Below are 12,211 nucleotides of genomic sequence, written 5' to 3' on the forward strand. Positions count from 1 at the left end.
CATTTTATTTCAGTGTTAAATTCTGTTTAAAGTAACAGAGAATTATAAATGTCTCCAGACCTTCACTGGTTGATGATTTTCTTTATTCTGACCCCAATGGTTTTTAACTGGTTACTCCCCTAATTTCATCAGTCAGCTGTTAGTTTTTTCCCAAAATGACCTCATCTGATGTTCCTTAGAATCAATCATCCATCTTATCAGGCTGCATCATTCTATATTCTGCAGTTCTACAATTCTAAATAGCATTTTATTGGCTAATGACAGAACTATCTTCCTGAAAGTGAAGAACATTGAAACAGGATAGAAAGGGAAGCGACATTTATGAAAATAATAAGAAAATGTTTTTCTGCTTTGGCTGAACGGCGCCTCCTCTCACAACAATCGCAGAAACTCTTTGGGTCCAAGATCCGTTAAAGTGGAACAAATCATATTCAGGACTTTCTTCCTCTTTTTATGCCCCCCCCCACAGCCATTTATGATCCAGTCACTTTTTCCATATATTTTTATAGGGTTAGCAGGGTAGAATATATTCATTAACATGAGAATAGATTTCACTTATCCCCCCCCCTCCCCTACATTCCCAGGAATACAGTGAGAGACGTTAACAATAAGCAACCGTGATTCTCTCCTTCATAACGAGAAAACAGGAGGGGAGAACAGGTACCAACAAGCAAATTACAAAAAAAAGGAAAAAAACAAAAAAACAAACAGAATTTAGAGGAGGGATCTAAATGCTTAGAAAACCAAATCAAAAATATAACTATATCGTCTATTGCATGCTGTGCTTAAGGTTCGACCACCAAATCCATAACCCAACCGCCGGCCTCTCTTAAAATCCTGGCTGGAGTTCCAACAGATCAAACCTCTGGAAAATCAGGAGTGATTCATTTAGAGAAATGGAGAATCAGAGAGTTAGGGAGGGGTTATGTTCCTGTATCTTGATTAAAGCCATTCTTTCTAATCATCTAAGGAGGAAGTTCAGTCAACCAAGGAAAGAATGGGATTCATAGTTTTATAAAATTTGTCGACACATCCCCTAATGCTGTACTTGATTTTCTCTAAGTGTAGGAATGACATTAGATCCTTCAGCCAAGAGTTGGGGGGGGGGGAGGATTCTTATCCTTCCATTGAAGTAATATTCGTCTTCGGGCTACCAGAGATGCGAAAGCAATAGCGTTACTTTCCCTGTTGGTGAAATCCTAAAGCACACCAAAGATGGAGGTCAGAGGACTCTGGTTTGTTTAGAGCTTTTGTGAAAGTAAAGTAGAAAGACCAGAAGGAGCTTAATGTGGGACAGGAAAAGAACATGTGTGTATGATTGGCAGGTGACAGAGAGCATCTGTCACAACTATCAATGTATTGAAGAGTTTTTTAAGTTTAGCTTTGGAGTAGTGTGTCCTGTTTAGGACCTTAAACTGAATTAAAGTCAGACTGGCACAGTGTGTCCTGTTTAGGACCTTAAACTGAATTAAAGTCAGACTGGCACAGTGTGTCCTGTTTAGTACCTTAAACTGAATTAAAGTCAGACTGGCACAAGATGAGGTGGAGTTGACCCTTTCAAGGACCCTTTTCCACCCCTCATCCGACAACCCAACTCCTTTTCCCATGGATTTCTAGTCACCGGTGAGGATGGTGTTGATGACAAGATTAATTTTGTAGCTACTGAAATGAATCCATGAGCAGCTGGGAGAGATAGAATGATATCAATAAGAGTACGAGGAGGTTTATGGGGAAAATTGGGAAAGTTACAACGAACAAAATCTCTGGCCTGAAAATACCTAAATAAGTTGGATTGTGGGGGGGGGGGCAAACTTAGTTTGGAGGTTATCAAAGGAAGTAAAAATGTTCTTGTCATAAAGTTCATCAAAGTTTACAGCCCCTTCTCTTTCCACAGAGAAAAAGTCGGATCCAGTGAAGCTGGTGGAAATAAGTGATTTTCACAAAGGGGCATTAGTGGGAAAGACAGATGATTTTAAAGTTCCGTTTAAATTGTCTGAGGATTTTAATAGTAGATAATACACTCGGGTTGGAGGTGACTTTAGTGGGATGAGCATTTAGAGGGGAACATAGTAAGGCTGACAACGAGGCAGGGGTACATGAGTCAGCTTCCATCTGACACCAGTCTGTGCTGGGGGAGTTATACCAGGTAGAGACCTTTTGAATATTGGCTGCCCAATAATATGTCCTGAAGTCCGGCAATGCGAGGCTTCGCTTCTTCTTGGGTCTTTGCAGTACTGAGTGTTTTGCCCTTGGAGTCTTTCCTGACCAAATGAAATGTGAAATAATCTTATCCAATTCATTGATAAACTTTTGGGCAGGTATATAGGTAAACACTGAAAAAGAAATCAAAGTTTTGGTAGAACATTCATTTTCATAGAGTTTATCCTGCCTAGGAGTGACAGTGGGAGATTATTATAGGTCTGACTTCACCTTTCTGACCAGCTCTACAGTGTTATGCTTATGCAGTAAAGGGAGACTATTCAAAGTATTAACTCCTAAATATTGAAGCCTAGAAGAGGCTAAGCAGAACGGTAGTGATTGAGCCGGGATCTGTTTTGCTGTATCATTAAGAGGAAAGCATTTGCTTTTGTTAATATTCAACTTATAGCCAGAAAAGGAACCAAAAGTATAAAATGTCCAGAATTTTGTCCATGCAGACAGTGAGATTTGAGACAAAGAGTAAAAGGTCATCAGCATAAAGTGATACTCGGTGCTCGTTCCTATATACCCCGTTAAAAAGCAGTGAGCTCTTAAGGACAATGGAAAGCAGCTCTATTGCGACGGCAAACAGCAATGGTGATAATGGGCATCCTTTGCGGCAGCCGCATGTTAAAGGAATGAAGTTGGATTGTGTCAAGTTTGTTTTTACACTGGAAACTGGGGCACTATATAATAATTTAATCCACGAAACAAAAATCTGATCCAGTCACTTTAATGTTGTTGTGAATTTATATTCAATGTCCATCCAGGTGGGACGCCATATTAATGTTGTGAATAACTGTTATTTTTAATTCCCAGCCAGCTGGGAGTTCATATTATGTTCTGATACTGGAAGATGTTTATTGCCCTCCCCTGTAGGGGGGGTAAATATCTTACTGAATTAGATATTATTTGGGCTGTTATAGACTGTTTATGACATGCGCCCTACTACACTGTAAACCCGAAGAAGTTCAGAAAACTCAATTTTTTTTTGGAAACCGATTACCTCACAGTTTTTGAGTCAATAAATTAGAATATTTAAGTTTTAATTACTTACAACTTTTACATAATTAACAGTCAAACATTACTCATTCTCTAAAAGTAAACATTGTGAGTGCACTCTACTTAAAACATTTAATTTAATTTCTATACATTTTTTAATTTCTTTGTAATAATTTGTTGGGATGATACGGTACTCCAATTATTAACTTTCTTTAAACTCAAAAAGTAAAACTATGTAGTAACCAAAAAGATAATTTTATACAGGCCATAACCTAAACTACTAAACTACTTTTTTAAGTTCAGAATACACAAAGTTCTTCACAAAACAATGCAGAATTTAAATGTTTTTATTCAAATTTATTTTCTCCAAAACTGTAAACAAACACTACAGACATACACATCTGTATGGCTGCAAATTCTTTGCAAATGTATTACAGAAAAAAAAAACAAGGATCTTCGGTGGTCAAGATCAAATATGGCATCTTAAAACCATCTTAAAACCATTTATCCATCAAACTAGCAAAGGGGAACAAATGCAAAAGTCCTAAATATAAACACCTGTAGGAAGCCGCTCATATCTTGAAAAACTCAAAATATACGCATGAATTACATAAAATTGGTTGTATGGTTATGATTAAATCACTGCAAATGTTTTTTTTTTTTTTTTTTTCGAGAATTACATATCGTCTACATTGACAGCAGGTCATTTTTCAAAGAAAGCAGAGATGGTTTCAGCACCATCATCCAAACCCATGAGCTGCTTCTGAATGAAGGTGAAGGTGCCAACAAGGTTCTTTGGGTCGTCCAGATGCAAAGCATAAACAGCCCAAAAAGTAAAATGTCCCTCATGACAAATTCATCTTCAACCACAATGGCTGTGGATGCAGGACTGAAGTGAAGTAGAGATGCACTTCTTCCTCTGATCTCTGTGATAATACCACAGGTGTGTTCCTGACGTCCGGCTCCTCTGATTCCTCACTCTGGAAAATGAAAAGGCACTGTAACTATTTCTGAATACTAATAGAGCTGCCAACTCAACAATTAAGTATACAGCAAAGTATTACACAGTCGACCTTATTGACAGAAACACATTCATCAGGAATAAAAATATCGTAACTAAAATATTTTTCGTTATTATGATTATTGCACTCACTCCATGTGTTACATGGACGGCGTGTTACATGGACGGCGTGTTACATGGACGGCGTGTTACATGGACCGTCCATGTAACACGCGTGTGAAGACTTAACCATCATACTTACACCTTTTCTTGACTTCAGCAACGACTCGCTTCCCGACCGCCGTGTTGGTTTGATTTTGCCTGGCTGGTTCCCGCCGACGTTTTGACGCACTGACGTCATTACGTTGTACGTCTCTGTGCATTCAAAGCTTTCGAGTAAGGCAATGATGATCACTCGGAGAGTTTAAGTAGAACGAAATTATAAATGCATTCCTCGTTCGGAACACTTAGTAACTTAAAGTTGGGTTCACTTCATAGTGGATTTTGATTGTTTTCTTCACATACTTTTGAGTCAGTAGTAATGTTCGGGTTTACAGTGTAGCTGTGTGTTAGAACAATAGATGAAAGAGTGATTCGAGCTCTAATCATTGTCACACAGTTAATTCTGCACATACATAGATTAAATTCACCACAACTTCTGTTCAAAATATAAGAGTTTATTAACAAAGATCATTCAGCTCCAAGTCAAACATATTTCAGCTAAAAACTCTTGAATAAAACTAGTGAAACTAAACAAACTACTATGTACAAAGAGGAAGGGAAACATGTTTAAAAACCATATTACAGTTTAAGATGGATTCTGTGTTTGAAACCAAAGTTTATCTGGAAGAATTTGGGATCTGATCAAATTAGCTTTTCACTAATTTCAGAAATTGGAAGTTTTCAGACCAGGCACGTGCAGAGGGGGGTGCTAAGGGGGCTTGAGCACCTGCCCCTTTTGCTCCATGATCCCAATGTGCCCTTTTGGTCCTTTTTTTTTTTTTATTTAAATTTTTTTTATTTGACACATGTACTGAAATTATTACCGTATTTTCACGACTATAAGGCGCATATAAACGTCTTTTTTTCCCCTCTAAATGTGCGGCGCGCCCTTTGGTGCGGTGCGCCCTATGTGTGTTGTTACTGCGGACTTTTGAGACCACCTCATGGAGGAGATGATGAAAGAGTGGCTGAATGTGAGGAGACCAGGTGTTTTTTTCCACTCATCATAGAGAGTTATTACTTAACCATTCAAACAATGAAAGGAATTATTTTCTCCAACTTCAGGAGCCTGCTTGAAAGTTTCGATAAGTACTTTCTGAATGATGACACGCACCAAAAAGTATGACTGGATAGGAGTCGTTCACTATCGTCACCCCTCCTCTGACCCCCCTGCAGACCGCTTTCTCTGCACGCTGGACAAGTTCTGGTTGTCAGTAGCAACAGAAGCTCTGGCAGAAGCTGCAGCTGATGCTCTGTTTCCATCTGCACCCACATATCTGGGCCAAAAGAAATACATGAAAAATGAATCTAGATCACATTTCCTGAGAGTTTAGATTGATCTCTGCGTGAAGGTTTCTGACATGAAGCCAAGCAGCTGCTCAGTTCAAACAAGCAGAACCAGAAAAACATCTCTGCTTTTGAACATCAAGTTATTTTTCATACTTAAGTTCCTAGAAACATTTCCTAGAAACATTGATGTTTAAAATGAAACATGGGCTGTTTTTTCACATCTTGGATGTAGAAACATTGTCTGTTCAGAAGTTCGCCTCTTGAAGCTGCTTGATGTTTTTCACCAAATCGCAATGTGTTTCAAAACACGATGATAAGATTTTTATCTTTTTAGGGAATCAGCAGTCAACGACGAGTCAATGGCTTCAGTGATGTTTACCAATCTGCAGACCCAGCTGGAGAAGGTCCGCTCACAGGAACAGAACTTCCTACAGAGACACAATATGAAAATTATTCAGCAGCAGTTGCAGGTAAACTTTAGGAGGGATATAACAGCTGAACTGTCCTCTGCAGGTATTCACAGTTATCTGTTGTTTTCTAAAAACATTTCATATTTTCCTCCTGAATTAAATGATTATCTCACTCTGGTTGATACTATAGTTTGGTAACTATTTGCCGAACATCAGGAAGTACAGAGAAAAATTTTTGAGAGAAATGTGAATTACACAATTTTATCCACTTTTTAATGTATTTATTGAAAGAAATACCTAAAACCAGTAAATGAAAATGTATATTCCTTGAATACACCCCATACCTACCCCACACACATGTGTGTTCTGCTATATGTTGTGAGGACCACGTATTGACTTCCATTGATTTTCTGTAATTTTCAACCCTTTCTATGCCTTAACCCTAAAACTAACCCTAAACCTAACCATGACCAATGCATACCTCACCCTAACCCACCTTAGCCCAAAATACCTTTTGAAGACCAGCAAAATGTCCTCCCTTTACAATAATTGATCTTCAGTGTGATGGTGAAATCGGAAAAAATGGTCCTCACTCTGAGTCCTATACAAGTACACAGGACTGTCCTATAATGTTTATGAACACACCCGTACTGACTGTGTGTTAACACAGGTCCAAAGCCAGGTCAGGCAAACAGATCAGAACAGGAAGGCTCAGAGGTCCAGGAGTACAAAGATGCCTCAGTGGTAGAACAGAACAGGTTAGGATCAGGAAATCAGAAACACTCTCAGATAAGCAGTCATTAGAAACCGGCAGAGTTGGACAGGAGAATGGAATAAATAATTAAGCCAGTTATCAGCGCCAAGATCATGACACATTCAGCTGCACTGTCATCTAGAAAACAACAACTTTTTTGTCCCATGGGGAGAAAAACCAGATGCAACAGCAGAAACGTGACAGAGGTAAGCAGATAAGAACATGAGAACTACAGAGAAGACAATCAGAGACCTAGATGAAAGAAGGGATGGAGTCAAGACCGGTTCTTGGCAGACAATACTGCACTCTCTGTAACAAAGACCAGACGGGACCTTCACAGAGCAAGACTCAGAACAATACCGATACCAAGAACAAGACCCAGTCCCAGAACAAGACCATGACCCAGACCAATACTGATACCAAGGGCAAGACCCAGTCCCAGAAAAAGACCAAGACCCAGACCAATACTGATGCCAAGACCAATACCCAGACCCAGAACAAAACCAATACCCAGACCCGGAACAAGACCAAGACTCAGACTAATAACAAGACCAAAACCCAGACCAAGAAGTAGACCCAGACCAGTACAGATACCAGATATTAACAATATAACTGTAAATAATATATGTGCAAACTTCTTTATTATTATTATTTTTTCTGCCCTGCAGAGGGAAACTTACCACACTTAATATTAATATAAGTAAAAAAAAACATTATAAAAAACAAACTGGTACATTTCTGTCCTTATTGTCATGATGGGATTAGGTTCCTAACCCATATGCAGAACACACACGGAGTCAGATGAAAAGTTTAACTGTTTATTAAAAACAAAGACAATGTTAATGTACAGATGCTGGGAAACAGATCCGGGACTGGTGACACAGGGTTCTCTGTATAGCTGGACAGTTTGGTTAGCCAGGTTTCGGTTGATCTTGTCAGAGGAATTGAGCAGGTCTGTACCTGTAATGTGGTTCAGGCTGAGCAGCAGAGGGAGGGAACCAGGAGGGTCCAGAGGCTAGTAGTTGGCTGAGGGCTAAACAACGGCAGGGCTCGACTTCAGACTTGTCAGTGTTCAGGTCCAGAGTTTCTTCCGATCCTCTTCTTGAGGGCGGGCAGGCAGGTTCAGACAGTTAGATTCTTCAGGTGAGCTCCTGAGAGCCGGCAGGCAGATTTCAGCAGAGAAACTCTTCCAGAGTTCCAGGGTTCAGTCAGGTTTCTTCCTAAGAAGCAGAGAAGACAAAACCTGAAACAGCTGGTGAAGTCAGTTCCAACTTCAGGAGACCCAGAACGCCCTCTGGAGGAGAAAGGCAGACAGAACAGAAACCAAACAGAAAAACAAACCCCAAGAAGGGATCCTTGGCGCCCTCTGGTGGGCAAGCCTCCGGATCCCAACACTTATAACCATGGACACCACAAAGTTTACTGTTCTAAAAAAATATACTTATTCTGGACGTATCAATATTTTTAAAATTAATATTATGATTGACACGTCCACCGAACCGTCAAAGCCAATAGAATCTGTGTCCCTTTCTAAAAGTAAATGGCCGGTACTTATAAAGCGTCTTTTAGAGTCAGAGGACTTGACCAAAGTGCTTGACTCTATAGGCTCAGTCATTAACTGATGCGCCACCGGCCCTCTGACCACCATCTGTTGCAGAGCTAACTGCCGCCCCCTATAGGAGGCGGAGAAAACAGTCAGTTGTCATGTCTGTAGCTACAATGCTCTACCTGCTGCAGGTGTTTTAGGCATCATCACACATTTTTAACTTAACATTTAAGGACGCATGTTCATCTCTACAAAGGTTCACATCCATCCATTGAAATGAACATTTCATCATTTCTGTATATGCTGAGCAGGCGGACATTTTAAATGAGCCTTTAGACAAGAGAATATCAACATTGGCTCATTAATTCCTGTTTTAGAGATTCTATTCTGTTGGAAATAGTTCCACAGGATATCTGAGTTATTAGACGATCACACCATCTTTAACCTGTTGATAATAATCAGAAATGAAAGAAGGAAGAGATGCTGAAAATCTATTTTCTGATCTACAACCTCTTTTGCTGTTATTATTCAGTTTTCTAGCCTTAAAGACTTCTGTGTGGATTTACGGTAATCTGTGTCATCGCCTGTAGGAAAAAGTTTCTGGTTACTTTCATAAGCATCACTCTGAAACCTTTAGTCAGACGCCCGTTTATTCCTGTAGAGATCTTCCTGCAGCTCGTTAGCAGACTTCTGCCATAAAACAGGTCATGTGCTTCGGTTTGAAAACACAGACAATAAGCAGAAGTACATGGAGGGTGTTTGGGGGGGCTTGCTGAAAGGAAGTTAAATCTAGTTCATGTTCACTTTAAGCGTTTAATTTGGATCTCATTTCTCGTTCTAACATTGTTAGAAACATTTCTGCACATTACTCCACTTATCAAAAGCAGAAATAAAAGTTTGAAAAAATGAAGTGCAAAGGTGGTAGTTATTCCCTGATTTCAGGTTGCTGATGAAGATTCTCAGTCATCCAGGTCATAGTCAGTCCGTAAAAATGTTTTTATTTTTACGGACTGATTTCAGGTTGTTTCTCAACAGAAACGTCATTTGATTGTGGAGTTATGCAGGATGTTTGGTTGCGGATGAGCATCTCAGATATACTTTGTTCTTGAAAGGTATTCACCTCTGCAGAACCGGCCTGTGAAGCTTGTACCGCTGCTTCCTGTGTTATCTGACTGTTTGTGTCGAAGCATAAATGCCAGAGAGGAAGCAGGAACTGGTGGTGTTTGTGGTTTTCTGCTAATCTTCGCTGTCTGTTCCTCCATCCACACAATGAGGGCAAAGAACCCAGACTTTAAAGCACTTCTTCACTTTGACTTTTTTATTGTGTAGAATGAGCTCTACTTTTGGCCAAGACGAGCAGCTGTTACACAAACAGCACAGCAATGAAAGGTAAACATTAGAACCAAAAAGAGAAGTAAGGTTGTGATTGATGGTTGCTTGAAGCACCAAAACAAGCTGAGTTTGAGCTGCGCTGCCTCTCTGCTGAGTGTAGGTGTGCATCTGATCCATTTCCGCTAACAGTGCTGATGACAGCTCCTGTGGGTGAAATGTTCCTCTCCCCTCATATTTTCGGTGCTTTTCTGAATGGGCAGAAGCAGACAGGCACTGGCTGGAAATGTCAGAAAAACTCTTGCAGAGGTTAGATTACAGCTGCGGGAAAGTTTGTGGCTGCTAAATATGTGCAAAACCTAATTAGTAAAAAGTTTTTTGTTATTTTTCATCATTCAGCCTTTTGAACATTTATATAGCTGATTGAAAAAGTCAGTAAAAGTCTCAGTACCTGAAGATCTGAGCTCAAAACGTTGAATTGAACCAGAATGAAGTTTGGAGGAGAAGGACTAAAGTCTCAGTCTGAACTTTTTCTGTATCGGGATGTGACATTTTCATGCCGGCCACTGACGTTAGATTGAGTTGGGAAGAAAACACAGAGATGTTCTCCTGCTCAGATAAATCCTCTGTCTTCACTTCCAACTCTCCTCAATTAAATCTGCAAATCAGGGACAGATTTTAGAAATATCTGCTTTCCATCTAAAACCTGTTTCTGTTAGTAGCAGATCTGATGGATAGAAGCTATCAGCCATCAACCATACAGGACTTCAGATCGGTCGGGTCCTGCTGGAGTCTAGCTCTATTTCTATTCAAACTTAGCATAAGGATACCTGAGGAGGAGTCCTCAGGGGGAACTGATCAGTCTGATTCTGTTCATGATGGGCCAAACCAGAGAAACAGGACTACACTGGAAAACAGGCCAAGCTCCAACATCTAGAAACAAAGGTGTTGATGGCAGCAGCACAGCTGATATTTCTCTCCAGGATGGAGTCACAGCCAAACAGGAACAGACCAGATGATGCTACTATGAGAAAAAGCAGAGAGAGCAGAACGTTAGAGATTGAACTAACAGATTCTGCAGAGTGGGAGAATAGAGATAGAATGAAGCAGAATGATGAAAAAGGGGTCCCTATGTCCTCCAGCAGTCTAAGCCTATAGCAGCATAACTATAGAGATAGCTCAGGATAACCTGAGCCACTCTAACTAGAAGCTTTATCAAAAAGGAAAGTTTTAAGCCTTGCCTTAAAAGTAGAGCCTCACGGACTAAAACTGGTAGTTGGTTCCACAGGAGAGGAGCCTGAGAACTAAAAGATCTGCCTCCCATTCTACTTTTAGAAATTCTAGGAACCACTTGTAAACCTGCAGATTGATTTATATGTGAGAAGGAGGATTTTAAATTCTATTCTGGATTTAACAGGAAGCCAATGAAGAGAAGCCAGGATAGGAGAGATATGATCTCTCTTTTTCATTTTCATCAGAACTCTGGCTGCAGCATTTTGGATCAGCTGAAGGCTTTTAACTACAGTTTGTGGACTTCCTGATAGTAAAGAATTACAATAGTCCAGCCTTGAAGTAACAAATGCATGGACTAGTTTCTCAGCATCACCCCTGGACAGGAGATTTCTCATTTTTAAGATACATTGTTTCTTTAATTCCTCCCAGTAATCCCAGTAAACCAGAAGAGATTTTTATAAATAACGATAAAATCCTATACTGTAAAATATTTTCAAACTAGATAGATTCCAAAGGGAAAGAGGAGAGGAGTCCCCAATAATAACATTTTGGCATCAATCATATACTGGCTATGGGAGGCTGGTTAAACTTTCCTCTGATTACAATCATCTCATTAAAACAGAAGAGGGGTTAAATCTCAAAGGAAAACTTTCCCTGAATATCTATTAATATCTATTGTCTATTACTTTGGCTTTCCTAGATAAGCTGCTTTATGTAGAAGAGATTTTCTCTGTCCTGCTCCAACAGTTGAATCCCTTTATTTGCTGCTTTGTCTACATTTAATTCATTATTGTTTTTATGTTTTTCCAGCGGAAATACACGACCAACCCTATGGCCATGGCCAGAGTGATCTCCACCTGCCTTAGGGAGGAGCGGCGGATCCTGTCCAGCACCTGCACGCAGGAACAGGTGTGTCTGCTGGGAACAGGAAGTCTCTCTACTCCTTTATTTACAGCAGCAGCTTGTGAACCAGGAAGGAAGACGCTGCTGTGGCATTTCTCCTTAATACCAACAACCTTTTCAGCACTTTAAGTCTCATAGCAACAAGGAACTAGATGATATGGTTTAACTGTTTTGTAGTTTGAATATATAAAAAAGTGGCATTTAAATTAAGATCTCAATTTATTGTGAAATATATTTTAAAACTCCTCCAGTTGATGTGAAAGTTCAGAAAATCCTTTTAACATTTCTGATCCTGTTTGGTTTCTTACATCCCAATATGGCTG

The 12,211-nt window shown here is 39.8% G+C and overlaps 1 protein-coding gene across 2 annotated transcripts in view; it reads left to right on the forward strand.

The window, feature by feature from the left end:
- Window positions 1-12,211, forward strand: part of stat4 (signal transducer and activator of transcription 4) — a 40,996-nt gene that overhangs the window by 8,315 nt on the left and 20,470 nt on the right. For both annotated transcript variants that reach the window (XM_038299534.1, XM_038299525.1), the window contains exons 2-3: window positions 6,048-6,183; window positions 11,796-11,894. In XM_038299534.1, the coding sequence (XP_038155462.1) occupies window positions 6,048-6,183; window positions 11,796-11,894 (235 nt within the window). The remainder of the gene's footprint in view (window positions 1-6,047; window positions 6,184-11,795; window positions 11,895-12,211) is intronic.

The sequence above is a fragment of the Cyprinodon tularosa genome, unplaced genomic scaffold (genome assembly GCF_016077235.1).
Source record: "Cyprinodon tularosa strain WSP-4 unplaced genomic scaffold, ASM1607723v1 ctg1119, whole genome shotgun sequence".
Classification (NCBI taxonomy): domain Eukaryota; kingdom Metazoa; phylum Chordata; class Actinopteri; order Cyprinodontiformes; family Cyprinodontidae; genus Cyprinodon; species Cyprinodon tularosa.